Raw genomic sequence first — 22,165 nt, 5'->3', positions numbered from 1 at the left:
GCGCTACAGTGGCAGGAAGGAGGCAGGGAAGAGAGAACACAGCCTGCATCACCTCCTGTCTCTCTCCTCCTCTCCTTGTCCTGACAGGAGTAGTTTTACCCCTGTCACTACTCCTGTCATCCTTGTAACAGAAGGAAGGAGCCACCATCACTACAGTAAACCATTGCGCACAGGGCTAAGATGCCAAAAGGCTCCCGAATACAGGAGCACTACAGTGGCAGAAAGAAGGCAGGGAAGAGAGAACACAGCCTGTATCACCTCCTGTCTCTCTCCTCACTCACAGCACTGAGCTGACAGGAGTAGTTATACCCCGTCACTACTCCTGTCATCCTTGTAACAGAAGGAAGGATCCACCATCCCTACAGTAAACCATTGCGCAGAGGGCTAAGATGCCAAAAGGCTCCCGAATACTGGAGCATTACAGTGGCAGAAAGAAGGCAGGGAAGAGAGAACACAGCCTGTATCACCTCCTGTCTCTCTCCTCCTCTCCTTGTCGCTCACAGCACTGTGCTGACAGGAGTAGTTATACCCCTGTCACTACTCCTGTCATCCTTGTAACAGAAGGAAGGAGCCACCATCCCTACAGTATACCATTGTGCCCAGGGCAGCCACCCCTCCTGCCCACCCCTTGTCCCGGACCTGAGCAAAGGGGATTGTATCTGATATCAAGCATTGCAGTCGAACCCTAACAATCGACGTCTCTTATTTGCTCCCCTTTGGTCTGTTAAATATAAATCTAAGAGTGTTTAGATATATTTGTTTGAGAAGTGCAAAAAAATACCTGTTGATTCTGCCAGAAATCATGTCATCTGACTTCCATGCACTTTGCCTGTGGTACATTCTCATCAGTTACATGTTCTCAGTTATCTCTGGGGATTCAGAACTCTACCCTTTTATGGTATGAAGAAGAGGTGAGGGGACGGTTTCCATAGTTCTGTCCCCCCTTCTGTTGTCCCACTACAGTAGGGGGAGTAAAGCAGTCAGTGTTGATGGGGGAATCCCTCCTGCAGCTACTGTGTTCTGTTGGCGGGGAGCCTTCCCTGCCGGCAGAACACGATGATCACTGCTGGCAGCTATAGCCACCAATGATCACATGAAAAAATTCCAACAGGCTGGTTGTACTGAAGTCGATCCATGAATCGACTTTAGCACAACCAGCCTGCTCATAGATGGATCAAATGCATCTATGGCCAGCTTTAGTGTTGTAATGAGTCAGTGATGCTCCAGATGAGCAGAGACAAGAAGAAAAATGAGGAATAAAAGCCACGAAAGAGTTTCTTCTAAGAAGAGTATTCAGTTGTACATATGTGAAGAGTATGGCAACAAGTGTAAAAAGCATAGACTCACATTCACATGGTTGCTGGATACCTGTCTTAGGGTCAAGCAACCTATTTTAGCACATGTGCAGAATATGACTGTCTCCATGCAGAGTATGGGTGGTCACACTCGATGCTCGTTGGGGTCTTCCAGAAACGTTTGCACTGCAATACGTTGCGAACAAATCCAGTGAACAATGGTGAAAAGAATGAGGCCCCAAAATAGAACCAATGTGTGGTCAGCAGAGGTGCCCATTAACCTCCCTAGCGGTCTGATTACGTCCATATATCTGTGCTCAAAGTGGTAAATGTTTTTGCATGGAAATATGTATTATTTTTTATTGTAGGCTGTAATTTTTAGGAAGAACTCACTGAAATCTGTCCGAACAAGAGTCTAGTAAACATCCCGGGGATGATAAAATTTGAAACACAAAATCATAAATTATAATATAATAAATAATCATAAAAAATAATAATATAATAATAATAATAAATTTAATTCAATAATATAATCAAACCAAAAACACTGAAATTTGAAATATAGCGCCAAGTTCGCACATCGCTGAGCAAAGTCGCAAAATCGTTTTCAGTGTCTGATGACGAATTTCCCCCACGAATCATTATCACTCAATTCTGCAAGTAGTTCTGATTTACTATCGCTGTTCTCTAGCCGGTCTAAAACCGCTTTTGACCTAAAGGGACGTTTTTTGGACGCCATGGACATTTCTCAGTTTCCAGGCAGAAAGAACAGTAAAAATGCAGGCAGGGCGCCGGACAAAGCACTCGGGACAAAATGTATGTGAAATGGTTTGATACAGTAATGTTATACTATGTGATTTTAGTGATTTTAGTAAATGTCACTTTTTGTCATTTTTAAATTTCCCGCCAGTTCTGTCCCCCGTACGCCCCAACGCTTGCAGGGGACGGAACCCAGGTGACAGATGCCGGCATCCGCTGGATTACATTGCCGGGGACTCTGCAGGAGGGACATCGCAGGAGCGCAGGACAAGGTAAGTGATCGAGGGATCCCGGAGCAGCGCTGCATGGTAAGTGTAGCTCGGGGTTACCGCTTGTGGTACTGAAACTTTACCCCGAGCTACCCCGAGCTACACACAGGAATACCGCCAGGGAGGTTAAACAAAAAGGTGCTTTCAAGTGGATTCTTCAGGAAAGTTTATTGATCGTAAAAACAGGTTAAAGCCTCATCAACACAATTCGAGGCTCTTAAGTGGCCATGTCAGGAAAAGGTGTACAATACACCTTAATGGGTGGGATCAGTGTGCATGCCTTCATCCCAGTGTATACGGTCTACTAGCCCAGAGTATACTGTTGTAATACTAGGACAAGAAGTTTGGTACTGGCATCAGGTAAAAGTAAAGAAAAAAAAAAGCCTAAAAAGAAAAATAATGCAGCCATCAGATCTCAGGACTGGTGCGTTGCGCTATATTACATTTTTGTTTCTAGATATGCTCTAATTGAGAAGAGCACTGTGTTAAATCTGACCTCCAGCCTTCCCTTCAGTCTTGTACATTTATGCAGGCTCTCTCCTGTATTGGAATTGCAGACTCACTTGATTATTGATTTCACTGCACACTGTGAGCTTCTCCCAGTGTGCTTTAGAAGCTTAAAGAGGAGCTCCATACAAAAGGGGAAGTTTCACTTTAAGGAGTCCCTGCTCCCCGTGAAGGATTAGAACCTTTGGAGAGCAGGTACCCAATTTTGACAGGTACCCTCTCCCAGTTCCACTGCGATCACCTAGACCAGCGGTTCTCAACCTGGGGGTCGCGACCCCTTTGGGGGTCGAACGACGCTTCCACAGGGATCGCCTAAGACCATCGGAAAACACATATTTCCGATGGTCTTAGGAACCGAGACACCGCTCCTCGCCGCCGCCGCCGCCACCGCCGTCTCCAGGTGTGGGCGGGATGACATGCCGCCCCTGTCATCTGGACACACCTCGAGATCAATCCTCGCCTGTGATTGGCCGCCGGCACTGTAGCTCAGGAGAGGCACACAGGCGGCCAATCACCGGCAAGGAGGTGGAGCTTGGAGAGGAGGAGCCGAGCGGCACCGTGAAGATCGAGCGAGTGAAGAGGAGGAGAGCGGCCGGAGAAGGAAGACATCTGACAGGTAAGTGTCGGTACCATGGGAGAGGGAGGGAGCGAGCGAGCCCAGGCTGGAGCAGGGGTCTGCAAGGTAAGTATCATTGGTGTCACTAATACCAATGATGGGGCACTATTCCTCCCACTGACACCAATGATGGGGCACTATTCCTCCCACTGACACCAATGATGGGGCACTATTCCTCCCACTGACACCAATGATGGGGCACTATTCCTCCCACTGACACCAATGATGGGGCACTATTCCTCCCACTGACACCAATGATGGGGCACTATTCCTCCCACTGACACCAACGATGGGACACTATTCCTCCCACTGACACCAACGATGGGGCACTATTCCTCCCACTGACACCAACGATGGGGCACTATTCCTCCCCCAAATGACACCAACGATGGGGCACGATTCCTCCCCCACTGACACCAAGGATGGGGCACGATTCCTCCCCCCACTGACACCAAGGATGGGGCACTATTCCTCCCCCCACTGACACCAAGGATGGGGCACTATTCCTCCCCCCACTGACACCAAGGATGGGGCACTATTCCTCCCCCCACTGACACCTATGATGGGGCACTATTCCCCCCACTGACACCTATGATGGGGCACTATTCCCCCCACTGACACCAATGATGGGGCACTATTCCCCCCACTGACACCTATGATGGGGCACTATTCCTCCCCCCACTGACACCAATGATGGGGCACTATTCCTCCTCCCACTGACACCAATGATGGGGCACTATTCCTCCCACTGACAGCGATGATGGGGCACTATTCCTCCCACTGACACCGATGATGGGGCACTATTCCTCCCACTGACACCGATGATGGGGCACTATTCCTCCCACTGACACCAATGATGGGGCACTATTCCTCCCACTGACACCGATGATGAGGCACTATTCCTCCCACTGACACCGATGATGGGGCACTATTCCTCCCACTGACACCGATGATGGGGCACTATTCCTCCCACTGATACCGATGAAGGGGCACTATTCCTCCCACTGATACCGATGATGGGGCACTATTCCTCCCACTGATACCGATGATGGGGCACTATTCCTCCCACTGATACCGATGATGGGGCACTATTCCTCCCACTGATACCGATGATGGGGCACTATTCCTCCCACTGACACCGATGATGGGGCACTATTCCTCACACTGATACCGATGACGAGGCACTATTCCTCCCACTGACACCGATGACGAGGCACTATTCCTCCCACTGACACCAATGACGGGGCACTATTCCTCCCACTGATACCAATGACGGGGCACTATTCCTCCCACTGATACCAATGACGGGGCACTATTCCTCCTCCCACTGATACCAATGACGGGGCACTATTCCTCCCACTGACACCAATGACGGGGCACTATTCCTCCCACTGATACCAATGATGGGGCACTATTCCTCCCACTGATACCAATGATGAGGCACTATTCCTCCCACTGACACCTATGATGGGGCACTATTCCCCCCACTGACACCACTGATGGGGCACTATTCCTGCTCCCACTGACACCTATGATGGGGCACTATTCCTGCTCCCACTGACACCTATGATGGGGCACTATTCCTCCTCCCACTGATACCGATGATGAGGCACTATTCCTCCCACTGACACCGATGATGGGGCACTATTCCTGCTCCCACTGACACCGATGATGGGGCACTATTCCTCCCACTGACACCGATGATGGGGCACTATTCCTCCCACTGACACCGATGATGGGGCACTATTCCTCCCACTGACACCGATGATGGGGCTCTATTCCTCCCACTGACACCGATGATGGGGCACTATTCCTCCCACTGACACCGATGACGGGGCACTATTCCTCCCACTGACACCAATGACGGGGCACGATTCCTCCCACTGACACCAATGAAGGGGGCACTATTCCTCCCACTGACACCAATGACGGGGCACTATTCCTCCCACTGACACCAATGACGGGGCACTATTCCTCCCACTGACACCAATGATGGGGCACTATTCCTCCCAATGACACCAATGATGGGGCACTATTCCTCCCAATGACACCAATGACGTGGCACTATTCCTCCTACTGCAAAATTACAGTTATGAAGTAGCAACGAAAATAATTTTATGGTTGGGGGTCACCACAACATGAGGAACTGTATTAAGGGGTCGCGGCGCTAGAAAGGTTGAGAACCACTGACCTAGACCATCGGAAGCAGAAGTTCTCCTCCCCTCCCACAGTGTTCTGTGACAGGTCCCAGAGGACTGCAGTACCATTCACAATGCGCAGTGCCGCTCGCGCATGCTCAGTAGGCATCCTGATGTCAAGCTGCAAGCTGTCACAGCCAGGTACCCACACTTAAGATGCCTATGTCGGGGACAGAGGACGGCCAGTGAACCTGACTGCACTGAGGACACCGCGGGATTGTGGGACAGGTAAGTCCCACATGAAAGAAAAATATATTTTAAAAATATTCTTCCCAAATATATTGACATATATTTGAAATACTACAATTTTGGCCATATTCAATATAATATAATACATACATACATATGTATGTATGTGTGTAGATATATATATATATACAGTCAGGTCCATAAATATTGGGACATCGACACAATTCTAACATTTTTGGCTCTATACACCACCACAATGGATTTGAAATGAAACGAACAAGATGTGCTTTAACTGCAGACTGTCAGCTTTAATTTGAGGGTATTTACATCCAAATCAGGTGAACGGTGTAGGAATTACAACAGTTTACATATGTGCCTCCCACTTGTTAAGGGACCAAAAGTAATGGGACAATTGGCTTCTCAGCTGTTCCATGGCCAGGTGTGTGATATTTCCTCATTATCCCAATTACAATGAGCAGATAAAAGGTCCAGAGTTCATTTCAAGTGTGCTATTTGCATTTGGAATCTGTTGCTGTCAACTCCAATATCCAAAGAGCTGTCACTATCAGTGAAGCAAGCCATCATTAGGCTGAAAAAACAAAACAAACCCATCAGAGAGATAGCAAAAACATTAGGCGTGGCCAAAACAACTGTTTGGAACATTCTTAAAAAGAAGGAACGTGCCGGTGAGCTCAGCAACACCAAAAGACCCGGAAGATCACGGAAAACAACTGTGGTGGATGACCGAAGAATTATTTCCCTGGTGAAGAAAACACCCTTCACAACAGTTGGCCAGATCAAGAACACTCTCCAGGAGGTAGGTGTATGTGTGTCAAAGTCAACAATCAAGAGAAGACTTCACCAGAGTGAATACAGAGGGTTCACCACAAGATGGAAACCATTGGTGAGCCTCAAAAACAGGAAGGCCAGATTAGAGTTTGCCAAACATCTAAAAAAGCCTTCACAGTTCTGGAACAACATCCTATGGACAGATGAGACCAAGATCAACTTGTACCAGAGTGATGGGAAGAGAAGAGAATGGAGAAGGAAAGGAACTGCTCATGATCCTAAGCATACCACCTCATCAGTGAAGCATGGTGGTGGTAGTGTCATGGCATGGGCATGTATGGCTGCCAATGGAACTGCTTCTCTTGTATTTATTGATGATGTGACTGCTGACAAAAGCAGCCGGATGAATTCCGAAGTGTTTCGGGCAATATTATCTGCTCATATTCAGCCAAATGCTTCACAACTCATTGGACGCTTCACAGTGCAGATGGACAATGACCCAAAGTATACTGCAAAAGCAACCAAAGAGTTTTTTAAGGGAAAGAAGTGGAATATTATGCAATGGCCAAGTCAATCACCTGACCTGAATCCGATTGAGCATGCGTTTCACTTGCTGAAGACAAAACTGAAGGGAAAATGCCCCAAGAACAAGCAGGAACTGAAGACAGTTGCAGTAGAGGCCTGGCAGAGCATCACCAGGGATGAAACCCAGCGTCTGGTGATGTCTATGCGTTCCAGACTTCAGGCTGTAATTGACTGCAAAGGATTTGCAACCAAGTATTAAAAAGCGAAAGTTTGATTTATGATTATTATTCTGTCCCATTACTTTTGGTCCCTTAACAAGTGGGAGGCACATATGCAAACTGTTGTAATTCCTACGCCATTCACCTGATTTGGATGTAAATACCCTCAAATTAAAGCTGACAGTCTGCAATTAAAGCACATCTTGTTCGTTTCATTTCAAATCCATTGAGGTGGTGTATAGAGCCAAAAATGTTAGAATTGTGTCGATGTCCCAATATTTATGGACCTGACTGTATATATATATATATACATACACATACACACACATATATATATACACACATACACTGTATGTTGAAATGTGCTTTTATTACAAAATATATGAAATCTACTTAGAAAAATAAATTTTCAAATACACACACACATATACTGCATGTTGAAATGTGTTTTTAATATATCACAAAATGTATAACTTTTAATTATATTCTTCAGATTTTTTTAAACATACGAAAAAATAACTTTAACATATATTTTTACATTTACTTGTAAGTGGATTCCAAAAATGTAGATTAAATGTATTTTTAAAGACATACAGTATATTTGAAAATGTATTTTTCATATATTTTGTAATGAAAGCGCATTTCAACATACACTGTGTGTGTGTATGTATATGTGTATATATATATATATATATATATATATATATATGTATGTATGTGTATATATGTGTGTATGTGTATGTATGTATGTATGTGTATATATGTACAGTATGTATGTGTATATATGTGTGTATGTATGTATGTGTATATATGTACAGTATGTATGTGTGTATATATATATATATATATATATATTGAATATGGCCAGAATTGTAGTATTTCAAATATATGTCAATATATTTGGGAAGAGTATTTTTAAAATATATTTCAAATATATTTTTCTTCCATGTGGGGTGTTTTTTAAAAGTCAGCAGCTACAGTTTTGTTTATATTTTTATTTAATACTATGTTAAGTTGTTTTAATTTGTTTTTCTGGCCTGTCCCCAAAGGACATCACTAACCTAGGTGAATGATGTGCACTTTGCCCGCTGTGCCTCCTGGGATATGTATATCATGTAACCCAGGAGGCATAGTCTTTCACTGACGGAGGGGGATGTGCCAAGTGGCACATCATCGTGAAGCTGCCGGCTGAATCTGAAACAGCCTGTAGCTACCCGATGACATCACTAAAGAAGATGACAGCACAGGACAGAAATCAAGCGGATCTCCGCAGGACAACACTGGATCTGCTGGGTCAATACCTTAAAAGTACAGGACCAGCAAGCTGAAGTTAAAAACAAGGGGAGGGGGGGGGGGGTAGAGATCCGCTTTAACCAAGTCTGATAGAGCCTGCCTCATTTCCTGGCTCGAGGACATCCAGCATCATCTAGCTATTTACTCCCCAGCCCGCCCTTTCAATTCATTTATTGAATTTCAGTTCTTTCAATTATGAAGGTTCAGCATCACATATGGGCATTACATACGGTGGTCTGTATACAAATACAGTCTGCATAACAACACCCACTCCTCCAGACTGACACCCACCTATCAAGGCATTGTGACCCCCTCCCTAGGGCCAGCCCCCCACTTTCATCAGTGCTGAGTACTGTTGAGAGGAGAACTGGGGAAGGGTGCTGTGATGCTTTCAAAAAGCTATGTACAGCATGCTTTAAAATGTAAACATTTCATTTGAATTTTGATGAAGGTGGAAACGCCCGTTCTGCTACTTCTACATGCTGAAAAGAACTGCTTGTGAGCGATAAGCTAGCGGCTTGCCGTGCTGGATGGGAGTCTTGATAGGGAGCTGATCTCCAGAGAGGTTCCCCTTAAATCCATTAGTTAGATTGTTAACAGGCTACACCATACAGAACGGCCTACAGCGTTGTATGGCAGGAAAGGTATTTATTAAATCCCTATTAGAAAATCATTTGCAGCCTCCACATCTGGCTATTGCATTGCCTGCGTTCTAAATACTGCTCATTACTACTCACCCAACAACTGGTTCATCTGTGTGCAAATAGGAATAGTGGCCATTGAACTGTATAACCTTACACCCATCTTCCTGCTGCCATTTACTTCCAAGCTCCTTGAGCGCTTAGTCTACAATCGCCTAAGCGCCCACCTCACTGACAACAACCTCCTTCCATCCCCTACACTCCACCGAAACCGCCCTACTCAAAATCACTAACGACCAGCTAACCGCCAAAGCTAATGGCCACTACTCAGTCCTCCTACTCCTCGACCTCTCCGCGGCCTTCGACACAGTCGACCATCCCCTCCTCCTTAATAAACTGCACTCCCTCGGCATCAGAGACTCCGCTCTCTCCTGGCTCTCCTCCTACCTATCCCAACGCGTTACCCATAACGCTACCACCTCCCCCTCTCTCCCCCTCTCTGTTGGGGTCCCCCAAGGCTCTGTCCTCGGGCCCCTTCTCTTCTCCATCTACACCTCCTCCCTCGGCAAATTGATACTCTCACGGCTTCAACTATCACCTCTACGCCGATGACACGCAAATTTACCTCACCCCCTCAGTCTCCGTTCGTACCACCCACCTACTGAACGACATATCAGACTGGATGTCGCTCCATTGCCTCAAATTGAACCTTTCCAAAACCGAGCTCCTGATTTTCCCCCCAGCCCGTGACCCCCCCACCCTCTCCATCACAACCAACAACGCCACTATCAGTCCCACCCCGCAAGCCAAAGTCCTAGGTGTCACTCTAGACTCCAACCTGTCCTTCCAACCCCATGTCCAATCGTTGGCAAACTCATGCAGGCTCCACCTCCGCAACATCTCCAAAATATGTTCGTTCCTAACCCCAGACACTACTAAACAACTTGTTCACTCCCTCATCATCTCACGTCTGAACTACTGCAACTCCCTCCTCACCGGCCTACCCCAACGCAGACTATCCCCGCTTCAGTCTATCCTGAACTCAGCGGCCAGACTCATCCACCTTACCAACCGCTCCGCTTCTGCCACCCCCCTCTGTCATTCCCTCCACTGGCTCCCGATTGCCCAACGCATTAAATTCAAACTACTAACACAGACATACAAAGCCATTCATAACGCTGCCCCAAACTACCTCACCGACCTGATACCCAAATACCACCCAACCCGTAATCTTCGCTCCTCACAAGTCCTCCTACTTTCTAGCTCCCTGGTCTCCACCTCCCACGCCAGACTGCAGGACTTCTCCAGGACTTCCCCTTCCTCTGGAACTCACTACTCCAATCCATCAGACTGTCGTCTACCCTCCTCACCTTTAGGTGCACCCTGAAAACCCATCTCTTCCGGGAAGCCTACCCCACCCTCACCTAACAACCGATCTCCTCCACTCCTCCTACCACTCCATCCCCCACAGTCACTTCCTCCTGTACCACTATCCCCTCCCTCCTAGATTGTAAGCTCGAAAGAGCAGGGCCCTCGAACCCCTCGTGTTTTGTTTTATTACTGTACTGTCACATGTTCTGTCCCTCACTATAATGTACAGCGCTGAGCAAACCTTTTAGCGCTATATAAATCCTGTATAATAACTGTACTTAAAAGCAAACACAACCAATGAGATTTATGGATTACCTGTTCAGCATTTTCAAACCAACTGTGCATTAGATTTGGGTTACTTTTCTTCCTTAGGAAATTAAAGTGTTACTAAACCCCGGACCCTGCACTTACTATATCTGGTCTCCCCAGACCCTGCATTTACTATATCCGCTCTCCCCGGACCCTGCATTCACTATATCCGCTCTCCCTGGAACCTGCATTCACTATATCCGGTCTCCCTGGAACCTGCATTCCCTATATCCGCTCTCCCCGGAACCTGCATTCACTATATCCGGTCTCCCCGGACCCTGCATTCACTATATCCGGTCTCCCCGGACCCTGCATTCACTATATCCGGTCTCCCCGGACCCTGCATTCACTATATCCGCTCTCCCCGGACCCTGCATTCACTATATCCGGTCTCCCCAGACCCTGCATTCACTATATCCGGTCTCCCCGGACCCTGCAGTCACTATATCCGCTCTCCCCGGACCAGGGGTGTATTTACCACAAGGCAAACAAGGCATTTGCCTAGGGTGGCATTTTTCAGTGTCCCCCCCCCCCCCCAAAAGAAGGAAAGGAAGAAGGGACACACGGAGCATGGAGACTAGGTGGGATCTGAGAGAGGCTACGGGCTGCTTGATGGTGTATGCAGAGCCTGACTCTTGTTCTCGGGGATGTCCGGAGCTGTAAAGGTGAGTGTCTTATCTCTTGCTGGGGTGGGAGGGAGGTTGCCAATGTATGGGGAGCAGTGGTAGTGGAAGGCTCTCTTGGGTAGTGGTGGGGCTGGGGTGTTGTTGGTTAACGTCAGGCTTTCTTCGTTGGGGAGGGGGGTGTTGGTCAGTGTCAGGGTCTCCCCATGGGGAGGGGAGACAATTTTTGTGTTGCCTAGGGCAGCACAAAACCTAAATACACCACTGCCCCAGACCCTACATTCACTATATCTGGTTCTCCCAGGACCCTGCATTCACTATATCTGGTCTCCCCGTACCCTGCATTCATTATATCTGGTCTCCCCGGATCCTGCATTCACTATATCTGGTCTCCACGGACCCCGCATTCACTATATCCGGTCTCCCCGGACCCTGCATTCACTATATCCACTCTCCCCGGACCCTGCATTCACTATATCCGCTCTCCCCAGACCCTGCATTCACTATATCCGCTCTGCCCGGACCCCGCATTCACTATATCTGGTCTTCCCGGACCCCGCATTCACTAAATCTGCTCTCCCCGGACCCAGCATTCACTATATCCGGTTTCCCCGGACCCTGCACTCACTATATCCGGTCTCCCCGGACCCCGCATTCACTATATCCGGTCTCCCCGGACCCTGCATTCACTATATCCGGTCTCCCCGGACAATGCATTCACTATATCCTGTCTCTCCGGACCCTGCATTCACTATATCTGGTCTCTCCAGGCCCTGCATTCACTATATCCGGTTTCCCCGGACCCTGAACTCACTATATCTGGTCTCCCTGGACCCTACATTCCCTGTATCCGGTCTCCCCGGACCCTGCATTCACTATATCCGGTCTCTCCGGACGCTGCATTCACTATATCTTGTCTCCCGGACCCTGCATTCACTATATTCGGTCTCCCCGGACCCTGCATTCACTATATCTAGTGTCCCTGGACTCTGCATTCACTATATCTGGTCTCCCCGGACCCCGCATTCACTATATCCGCTCTCCCACAGTACACAGGACATGGAAATGCAATTATTTTAGTAAATATAAACTGCTAAATACCTTTTTCTCATCAGCAGTTAGAGCAGTCTTGTGTCTTCTATCAGTGTCCGGCTGAGCACTGGTTAAAAAGTGTAGGAGGAGTTTTCATTCTCTCACTGCCCCAAGAGATTGCATAACCCCTGACCTCTGTCTGGACAGTGCTGATTGGCTCTGTGCTGATCACATGCACTCTCCCAAAAAAAAAAAACAACTCTCTAGCAATACACACCAAACTGAACATGTGCAGTTTGCCCCCAAGGCTCTGTTCTATCAGCAAATGGATTGAGGACTGTGGAAGAAGGGGAGGATCCGAGAAGACAGCATCAAGCAGCCTTTTTACACAATGCTGAGGATTGACTCTCTAGCAATACACACCAAACTGAGCATGTGCAGAGTGACTCCACACAATATGTCTTATCAGGAGATAAGAGGGGGGGGGCACTGGAAGAAGGGGAGAATCCGAGAAGACAGGATCAAACAACCTTTTTACACAATTCAGAGGATTAACCCCTTAGCTTCCACAGTGAGTATAACAAGCATGCTTTACTGCACATGCAGACTGATTTTACTGTTGCGGGATTAGTAACACTTTCATTACCGTCAAGCTGTACGTTTTCCTACTTACCTTTGTTTTATTATCTTTCCAGCCCAGCACTCCAACCACGCTTATTCCCACTATGGAGAAGAGCAAAGCCACGGCCAGGAAACCCCAGAATATCCTTGTAGGAGCCTTTGATCTCTCTTGCAGTCCTCTCTCTGTAGGGGGCTGCGGGGAAACAAACCAGGATCAGCACATGCCCATTATTGTTTGAATATAGTTACAGGATGATAAAATATTTCCTAACAAAAAGGCTATTTTTTTGTTTTTGTCCATTAAATAGGTATAAAAACCAAAACCAAAAATGTAATAGATTGCAGCATACCAATCATTAGACATTAGTTTTCTTTTTTAGGCTTTTTTCCCCCTCTGTTTTTACCCATTAATCTGGCCAGTATCACCCCTCCTGTATTCCACTCTGAAGAAGGAGCACAGAGGGCACAGCAGACTGCAGAGCTGTTAAAAGAGAAGTATGGGATTTTTAAAAATAAATTATACTTACCTAGGTGGATGCGGCATCTGTCCCCCGCCGGCTCTAAGTGTGAGAACTCAGTGATCACATGACTGCTGATCACTGAGATCTCACTGCATCTGTGAGCAGAGAGCGGTGACTGTCAGTCACCGCTCTCTGCTCTGCCTCCCCCCACGCTCACTGGAGCACTGGGCTGTGAAGGAGGAGGGAGTAGCTGGCACAGGCTCTCAGCGGCTTGCTGAGAATCTGAGCCAGGTGCCGCTCCAGACTCTGGGGTAAATCCTGACCATATGGATGACAAAAAATGAGGGTGAATGCTAGAAAATGTTTATCGTACATGAACACAACATCCAATTTTTGTTTAATGTGTACAGTAATCGTACAAAATCATCAAATAGAAGAAAAGCTCTTTTTGCTGTACTTCTCCTATGGATCACAGGATTGAAGTTCGTTCTGCGCTCCTGTGACCCGTTTTCAGCTGACAGCAGTCCACTGTCAGCTGATGTCACATAGCTGGTCCAGGCTAGAGAAAGATCCCGACTTTATAGTCAGGATCCACCCAGATCTCTGGGCACTGGCTTACCTGAGCCAGCCACTCCCACCCCCTTCACAGCTCGGCACTCCAGTGAGTACTGGGGGTGGGGTGGTCAGGGCAGGGAGCAATAACTGACAGTCACCACTCTCTGCTCACAGTGTCGGGGAGAACTGAGCAATCAGTGGTGTGATGTGATCGCTCAGTTCTCACCCTTAGAGCCATTAGGAAACAGGTGCAGCATCGGACCAATACTGCATCCAGCTAGGCAAGTATGGTTTTGAACTAATGATTATGGGTTTGGGTTCTGAGTAGGTCCTGACTCTTCGGATCAAGAAGTCACCACCATAACCCTTGAGCCTCTTTAGATGACTGGAGCAGTTTCTCCTCCCCATACTTGGGGCATTCTACTCAACCCCTCAGTACCTCCACCCCCAAGCTGGGGAATCCACCTTGACTAAGTTTCCTGCTTCAGACTTCTTTAGACACCATCTAGGTGTTGCAGTGCCTTTACCTCTAGGACAGAGTGGGAGTCCCCCCTATGGCAGTAAAAGTTGCCTGGCTCTGTCATGGACAAAGCTGAGGTATTAGCCATGTTCGAATTTTCCTTCCTGAGAACAGTGCCCTGGATAGAGATCATCACTGGAGGGTCCTGGAGAGAACATTAACTTCCTGCTGCAAATACTCTCTCCTGCTGTAAATACTCTGTGCTGGGGACAGAGTATATCTAGAAGACTTTGGAAATACTCTGAGAACTGGTCCTCCATCATAGGCTGATCAGGAGCCTCTGGAGAAGGCTCTTGAGATGTTTTCCCTTGCCCTGCCCCTCAGGAAACCGCTAAGATTGCAGTCCCTCGCTTCTCAGCTGTTGATGCTTCACAGGGAATGAGGGATCCAGAGCTATTGCTGTGGCTGGGGCTAGGCAGACTTCACAGCATTCTTCTGTAGGCCCCAGTGTCATCTTGTAATGTCAGAGAGGATGTTTTAGTTTCATTTGCATTGTTTTTTGGGCCCAAGGTCTAACTTTCATTCCTGACTACCCTTTGGCAGTTCCTTCTGTCATTTTGGCTTTGTGGGATCAAATCCTTGAATTCTCTGGAAGTTTCATTGATTTCTTCATGCTCTTGTAGGCTATTGGGTTGTACCAATATTGTGCATTCCCTAGTGTACCTTGCTTAGCAAGACTGGTCTTCTGGCCAGACAATCTCTTTTAGTCACAGAATTTTATCCGAATGATCCTAAGAATTAAAGATGTCAGGCCTTTTTATGTACACTAGACGGCCTTTCCTTCTTGGACCTGTTTTTTGTACAGGGTTCCCTTAGTATCTGTTACTTCTGAGGGTTAAACCCAGTGTTTTTTTCTGTTGACTGTCTAAGGTGGGTTCTGGTTGATCAGCTTCACACTGACTCCAGTTTGGAATCACCTTCATGTGGGGTCATTCCAATCTAGCGGTAACCTTCTCTATCCTGGTCAGGAGAAATAGGTTAATCCTCTGTGGGCACGTTGGCAGGTTCTCCTATCTGGTAGGGGTCCCCACTCATCCTTTTCAAATTTGAGCGTTGGTCTTTCAGGCGGCTCCTAAGCTAAAAGGCAGTCACCAGCTCTTCTAGTGAAGCTTATTAATGTTTTTTTGCTGTGTTGCCCACCCCTCAGTTATATTGCTTTTGAAAATCCCAACTGAATTCTTGGGACCCTCAATGGACAAGAATTACATACTTACTGTAAAATCCATTTCTTAGAGTCCATTGAGGGAAAGTGTTCCCACCCTTCTGTGTTTTTTGTTCATTTCCTTAGTACTGCTTTAACAGAAAATTGAGCCATTCTAGGTGAAAGAGAAGTTACAGAGTAGGGGGCAGTTTACAATTTTTCTGATTGCCAGTGTCTTCTGAAGGAAGCAGATTAACCCAACTGTATCTAAATTTCAGTGTCCTTTAATTTTTAAAAGAAGTATTAAATGAAAATTGCACATTTTTCCCTTTACCAAGTTCCCCCGCTGACCAGAGTGCTGCCTCTCTGGTCTTATACTTACCTTTAGCCACAATCCAGTGATATTCACTGTGCAGGCCCACTCAAAGCTGCATAGCCTTTCTATAGTCATAATGGCCACCTTGTACTGGGCATGATTGCCACAGCCTTAGTCATCCCTTTTGGGAAAGCTGTAATCTTGGCAGCTGGAAGTAGGAGTTTTGTCCTTCCATTACTATGCTGAAATATAATATTCTTATGTCTGTATGCTATATGTACCAGTTTCCTCTCCTTTCTGCCTTAAAACAATGTTGTTAACAAGAAGGAAGTAAGGGGGAATCTCGCACCTGGAGCTCTAAATAGCCGAGAAAAGCATGGAGCTTTGTCCAAGACAGAAAGGGTTTTGGCTGGAGACACCCAAAACCACAAGAATATGGGGTGACGGTTGCAAAAAAAAAAAACAAAATGTAATGTGCAGAAAAAAAATTGATAGAGACATGAGATAATCTGTTCATTGAATGCTATAACTGCATTTATCAGCTGGATAGTTACCAGAATACAATGATTTTTATATATTAGTGGTCTTTTCAGTCAGCTAGCATCTCCTGATACTTTAATGGAATGCTGGCAGCAGATGTATTTCTACATTGTCTATCTCTAGCAGCCATTACAAGGAATGTGCTCTCCCTCATGGACTTTGAATTGCATGAAATTAACTTGTAAATGAACCTTAGCAAACCGATATCACAGACTACCCGATTTCCAATTCTAATTAGCCATGTGACTTAGTGCTGTATTTACTGGGTGAGAGACTCTTCAAGATCCAGGTTTTCAGAATATATCCCAAAAAAGTCAGAATCAAGTTTAGGTCAGTTACCTTTGTAATGTACTTAAAAAAACTGTTTACTATTGGTATCTCAATAAAACATGTTGAACATTTAAAGTGAAGTGACTTTTTTTAAAGAGCTTGAGCACAATGGATCAAGTGGCTTTCTTTAGTAAAGTATTAAAGAGTGACTTCAGATCTGTAAGTTTGACATTATCTATTGAAGGTGCTGCTGAGACTCAGCCAACTCTGACTATCACTTGTGTTCTTCTAAGCTTGGTCAATTTAATCAATATTATCCACCACTTGCGGTCTAAGCTTGGTCAATTTAATCAATATTATCCACCACTTGTGGTCTAAGCTTGGTCAATTTAATCAATATTATCCACCACTTGTGGTCTTCTAAGCTTGGTCAATTTAATCAATATTATCCATCACTTGTGGTCTTCTAAGCTTGGTCAATTTAATCAATATTATCCATCACTTGTGGTCTTCTAAGCTTGGTCAATTTAATCAATATTATCCATCACTTGTGGTCTTCTAAGCTTGGTCAATTTATTCAATATTATCCATCACTTGTGGTCTTCTAAGCTTGGTCAATTTAATCAATATTATCCATCACTTGTGGTCTTCTAAGCTTGGTCAATTTAATCAATATTATCCATCACTTGTGGTCTTCTAAGCTTGGTCAATTTATTCAATATTATCCATCACTTGTGGTCTTCTAAGCTTGCAGAGTTTAACCAATACTTTTCCATCACTTGTGTTCTTCAAAGCATGTCCAACTTAACCAACAATATCAATCGTGTTCTAAATTTCGCAGACTCTTGGAATATCTACCGCACCAAATAAAAGTGGGCAGCTTGTTACCATGATAAAACTGTAAAAAACCTAGCACAGGCAGAACATTCTATGTGTCTACCTTCTATGGTAACAAGCAGGATTGAATTGGTCTACCTGGCTTTGATGGATACCTTAAAAGCCCGTGCAAACATCAGGGAACAATAGAAGTAATAAATGTTACTTACAAAACTATGTCACATCCTCCTTACGAAAAATATGACTAAACCAGCCACTGTTGGGCAGCAGTTTTCTCTGAGAAGTGGATGTGATTGTTGTGAGTACTCTGTCCAGCAAGTAAAGTACATCTCTTACCACTGGGTCTCTGCTCTCCTCCATACTGTGCTGCTGTCCCAGGCTGTGCACGTCCCTGCAATGTGCAGACCCCGCATAGTCCAGGGACAGCACACATGAAGGGCACGTCCATCAACACCCCAGGAACGAGCACCTCCACAGCCACCTTCTCAGCCAAGCCCCACCTGAGAAACCCGAGAACCGGGAATGGAACAATGACAAGGCTGTGATGAGAAACTGGGAGAGGAAAGCTGGAATCATTGAAATGGAAACACAAATCTCAGCTTTGTGCTTGATGGGGGAAAAAAAAAAAGTTCATCATGGCTTGGATGGAAAGGCCGCCAAGTGCACAAATTCCTGGCCTACAGCAAGTCACAAAAGACACACAGTGTACCGGAAACCTACCGAGCTAAGGAGAAAAACATTTAGAGTTAACATTGAAACCTGTACTCAAATTCCAAGTGAGCCTTGTTTGAAACTACAACTCCAGCCAAAAAAAAAAAAGTAGGGGCTGGGGTTCCACCTTAAAGTTCTGGAAATTATTAACTATAAAAACATTTAAGTAACTTCAGAAAACAAGACTAATTGTTGCAGTAGGCTGGTCACATGAGTGTCAATTACACAGTCATCACCCAAAGAGAGAACAATGATTGGCTGATTGGCCAGTTCTTCCAGTACCCCACGTCATGTGGCAAATGCCGGTGACTTAAAGGCTATGTAAGGTCAAAACATTTTTCATTTGGATAGAGTAAAGATGGGTTATTACCCTTATTAGGTTTTTATCCAGAATATCAACCAAAAATCCAGAAATGATACATGATACAAATGTTATAAATTGAGTGGTAGTTCAGTGAGCAAAATAACTATTTGATCCCCTACCAACCAACAATAATCCTGGCTCCCACAGACGGGTTATGTTCTCATGTGATGCACAGATCAGTCCTGTCAATTTAAGAAGGTGCTCCTAATGACAACTCAGTATGTGTATAAAAGACACCTGTCCACAGAATCTCTTTATTCCATTTAAACCTCATCACCATCATGGGCAAGACCAAAGAGCTCCCTTATAAGTGACCCCTCAGAAAAAATTAATTTAAGATCACTAAATTGTGCCAGATGCTACTAAACAAATTTCTCAATTATACTATATTGCTGCCATTTTTCTTTCAATATCAAACATACATTCTATATTATCACCCCTAATTTCAGTGACTAATAGCGGTGCATAATATATGCAACACATTAAACGCTAATTAGCATTCATTAGTGTATTTTTCTGTCTTCATTAACATTCCTGTAACAAACATAATGTGCACAGAATTAAAAAACATATGTGACCAAAAACATAAACAGTGATGTTCCCTATGATTAAGTCAGGATATGACGAAACGCGTCGGGGGCGTGACAGTGCGGCGGACCGGAAGTGACGCAGATCCATAACCAGAAGTGACATGACGGCGTTCTGTCCGGCAGATCTAGAGGTGGTGAGAGCACCATGTGGCAACTGAGTCACTGAATATGTTTTAAAAGGCTTATTGAGTTTTTAATTGCTGTAAGTGCAATATTTGGCTTATTAAAGTTGTTTACTGGAGCGGAATTTTTTTCTCTTTCTATATAACAATGGAATGGAGTATTTACTATGATCCTGGCAACCATTCATGATAAGGGTGATTCTTGGAGGAACCTCTTGATCCCAACAATTGGATACCTGTATGATCAGGCTAATTAAAGGCTTTGTTCTGGAGAGTGCACACCTAAGAGGGGGTGCATGACGGGCACAGCACGTGGTTTCAATATATTGATATATTTTCACTGGAAATTATTTATAAAGTGGACTCACATTGTGGAAATTATATTGAACTTTTAATTCTTTTCATCACGGGACTTATTATTTATAATATATATATAATTTTTTGGGGAACATCACCGTTTATGTTTTTAGTCATATATATGTTTTTTAATTTTATGCACATTATGTTTATGTTACAGGAATGTTAATGAAGACAGAACATGACACACATGAATACTAATTAGAGTTTAATGTGTCGCATATATTATGCTCTGCTATTAATCACTGAAATTAGGAGTGATAAGACCAAAGAGTTGTCCAAGATTGTAGACCCTCACAAGGCTGGAATGGGCATGAGACAATGTGCAACGGGCCTGAAAGTCAAACTGTTTTGGAGAAAAAAAGATGAAATAAGGTAGGTGAATTAGCTCCTGTCTAAAATGACCCTAGTGTGTGTATGTATGAATGTGAGTTGGGGACTTTAGATTTTATGTTCCTTGAGGGCAGGAACTGATTTGAATGTATAATATATTTGTAAAGCACTGCATAAATTGAGGGCGCTATATAAGTACCTTTAATAAATAAATAAAATATCTAAGTTAACATAAAGATAATGGGCAGCATAGGATATCAGAATTTGTTGATACATAAGGTTTTAGTTCTGGGAGAGAGGCGTGAATTGATGGTGGCATAGAATTCCTGGCACTAAGAGTCCTCACACTAACCCTCCTGTAGCCCCCACCATCACACTAATCATTCCCAATGTAAACTTGCCTCTTATTTGCATACTCATCACTTCCGTGCCAAATCCCAATTTTAGAATATACTGTTCTACTGTCCTTTGTTTTTCCTTTAGGGAGAGTAGGTGCACCCCTCACCTTACAGCGCTTGACGTCTCAACTGTCAGCAGTCAGAGCAGGGTTATGCAAATTATGCTGATAGATTTACAATATTTGCAGAGGAACCTTTCTAGTTTCTCAACCTACTGTGAGGAGAATTAATCGCTCTCTACCCACAAGCACAGGAAGGGAGCTGTGCACAGGTAGCTCAGGTGAAATCAGTCACAACCACAGGAAGGGAGCTGTGCACAGGTAGCTCACACTTAGGCAAGTGATTCTAAACTGGATAATCACTTTGTTCCCTGAAAACACTTATTTGGGTCTTTTATATACCACCACACAGACAATTCAGATCCCTTTATGCCCACTGTCTCATGCCAGATGAAAGAACCTTAAGCCTTAACAAAATATGAGGCTTCTGGCCAAGCAGAGGGCATTGCCGCTCTAGGATAGTAGTGTATACCCAACCCTAGTGACATAGCATGCCGCTGCCATAACCCTAGAAGCTACTATTGATAATGTGGTGACATACAGACACTTTAAATACAGCGACATACAATTTGTGTTTGCTGGTCCCTTAATAAACCTCTGAAAATGCACTCAGAATGTGTCTTAAACCTTACGGAGATCTTGGTAAATATGTAGATGAACAAGTACAGGATGGCAAGATAGATCTGGATCCTCCTTCCTGCAAAATGTTTGCGCAAGTTTTCAGGCATGGTGGTGACCTGTACAGAACAGAAGGATGTCATTGTGCTTCCTCAGATAATGGGCAGGTTGTGTACATGATGCCTTTTGTCTTACCCCACCGGTTAGGTAGATCGGGAGAACTAACCAGGCCAGGACCAGCACACAGAACAGACCCTGCAGGAAATAATAATAATTATATCTACACAAACCTGTTCCCTTGTTCCCTGAAAACACTTATTTGGGTCTTTTGTACACCGCCACACAGACAATTCAGATCCCTTTAGGTCTACTGTCTCATGACAGATAAAAGAACTTTAAGCCTTAAAGAAGAACTCCACGCTAGGCAAAAAATCACCCATTAGTACACCCCCCTACACAAAACACTAAATACAATTTTGAAAATCCTGACCATTTAGGAGAAAAGTCCAATTTGATTTTTATGACCTCATCTCTGTAATTCAAAAGAGAACAGCATCTGCTCTGCCAAGGAGGATGTGTAACAGCAAAGATTACATCATATCCTCTCCTTTTTCTCTGTGCAGTAAAAGGAAACTACAGATCCCATAAACCACATGGAATTGTAGTGAATGTGGGTGGTTACATTAGGCCTGTACATGTTGAATGTGTTTGAGAGTCT

At 45.0% G+C, this 22,165-nt stretch overlaps 1 protein-coding gene across 2 annotated transcripts in view; it reads right to left on the bottom strand.

Annotated features, from left to right (window-relative positions):
• Window positions 1-18,308, bottom strand: part of BRICD5 (BRICHOS domain containing 5) — a 30,358-nt gene extending 12,050 nt beyond the window's left edge. For both annotated transcript variants that reach the window (XM_089686793.1, XM_089686794.1), the window contains exons 1-2: window positions 18,232-18,308; window positions 13,308-13,448 (exon numbers count right to left, since the gene is read on the bottom strand). In XM_089686793.1, coding sequence (XP_089542919.1) covers window positions 13,308-13,448; window positions 18,232-18,255 — 165 coding nt within the window. In that variant the 5' untranslated portion in view covers window positions 18,256-18,308. The remainder of the gene's footprint in view (window positions 1-13,307; window positions 13,449-18,231) is intronic.
• Window positions 18,309-22,165: the final 3,857 nt, after the last annotated feature.

Source organism: Staurois parvus, unplaced genomic scaffold, assembly GCF_062004578.1.
Source record: "Staurois parvus isolate SC_StPar_1 unplaced genomic scaffold, SC_StPar_1.0 ptg000412l, whole genome shotgun sequence".
NCBI classification, from domain to species: domain Eukaryota; kingdom Metazoa; phylum Chordata; class Amphibia; order Anura; family Ranidae; genus Staurois; species Staurois parvus.
Note: the sequence above shows the minus strand (reverse complement) of the source record. Positions and strands in the feature narration are given on the sequence as shown.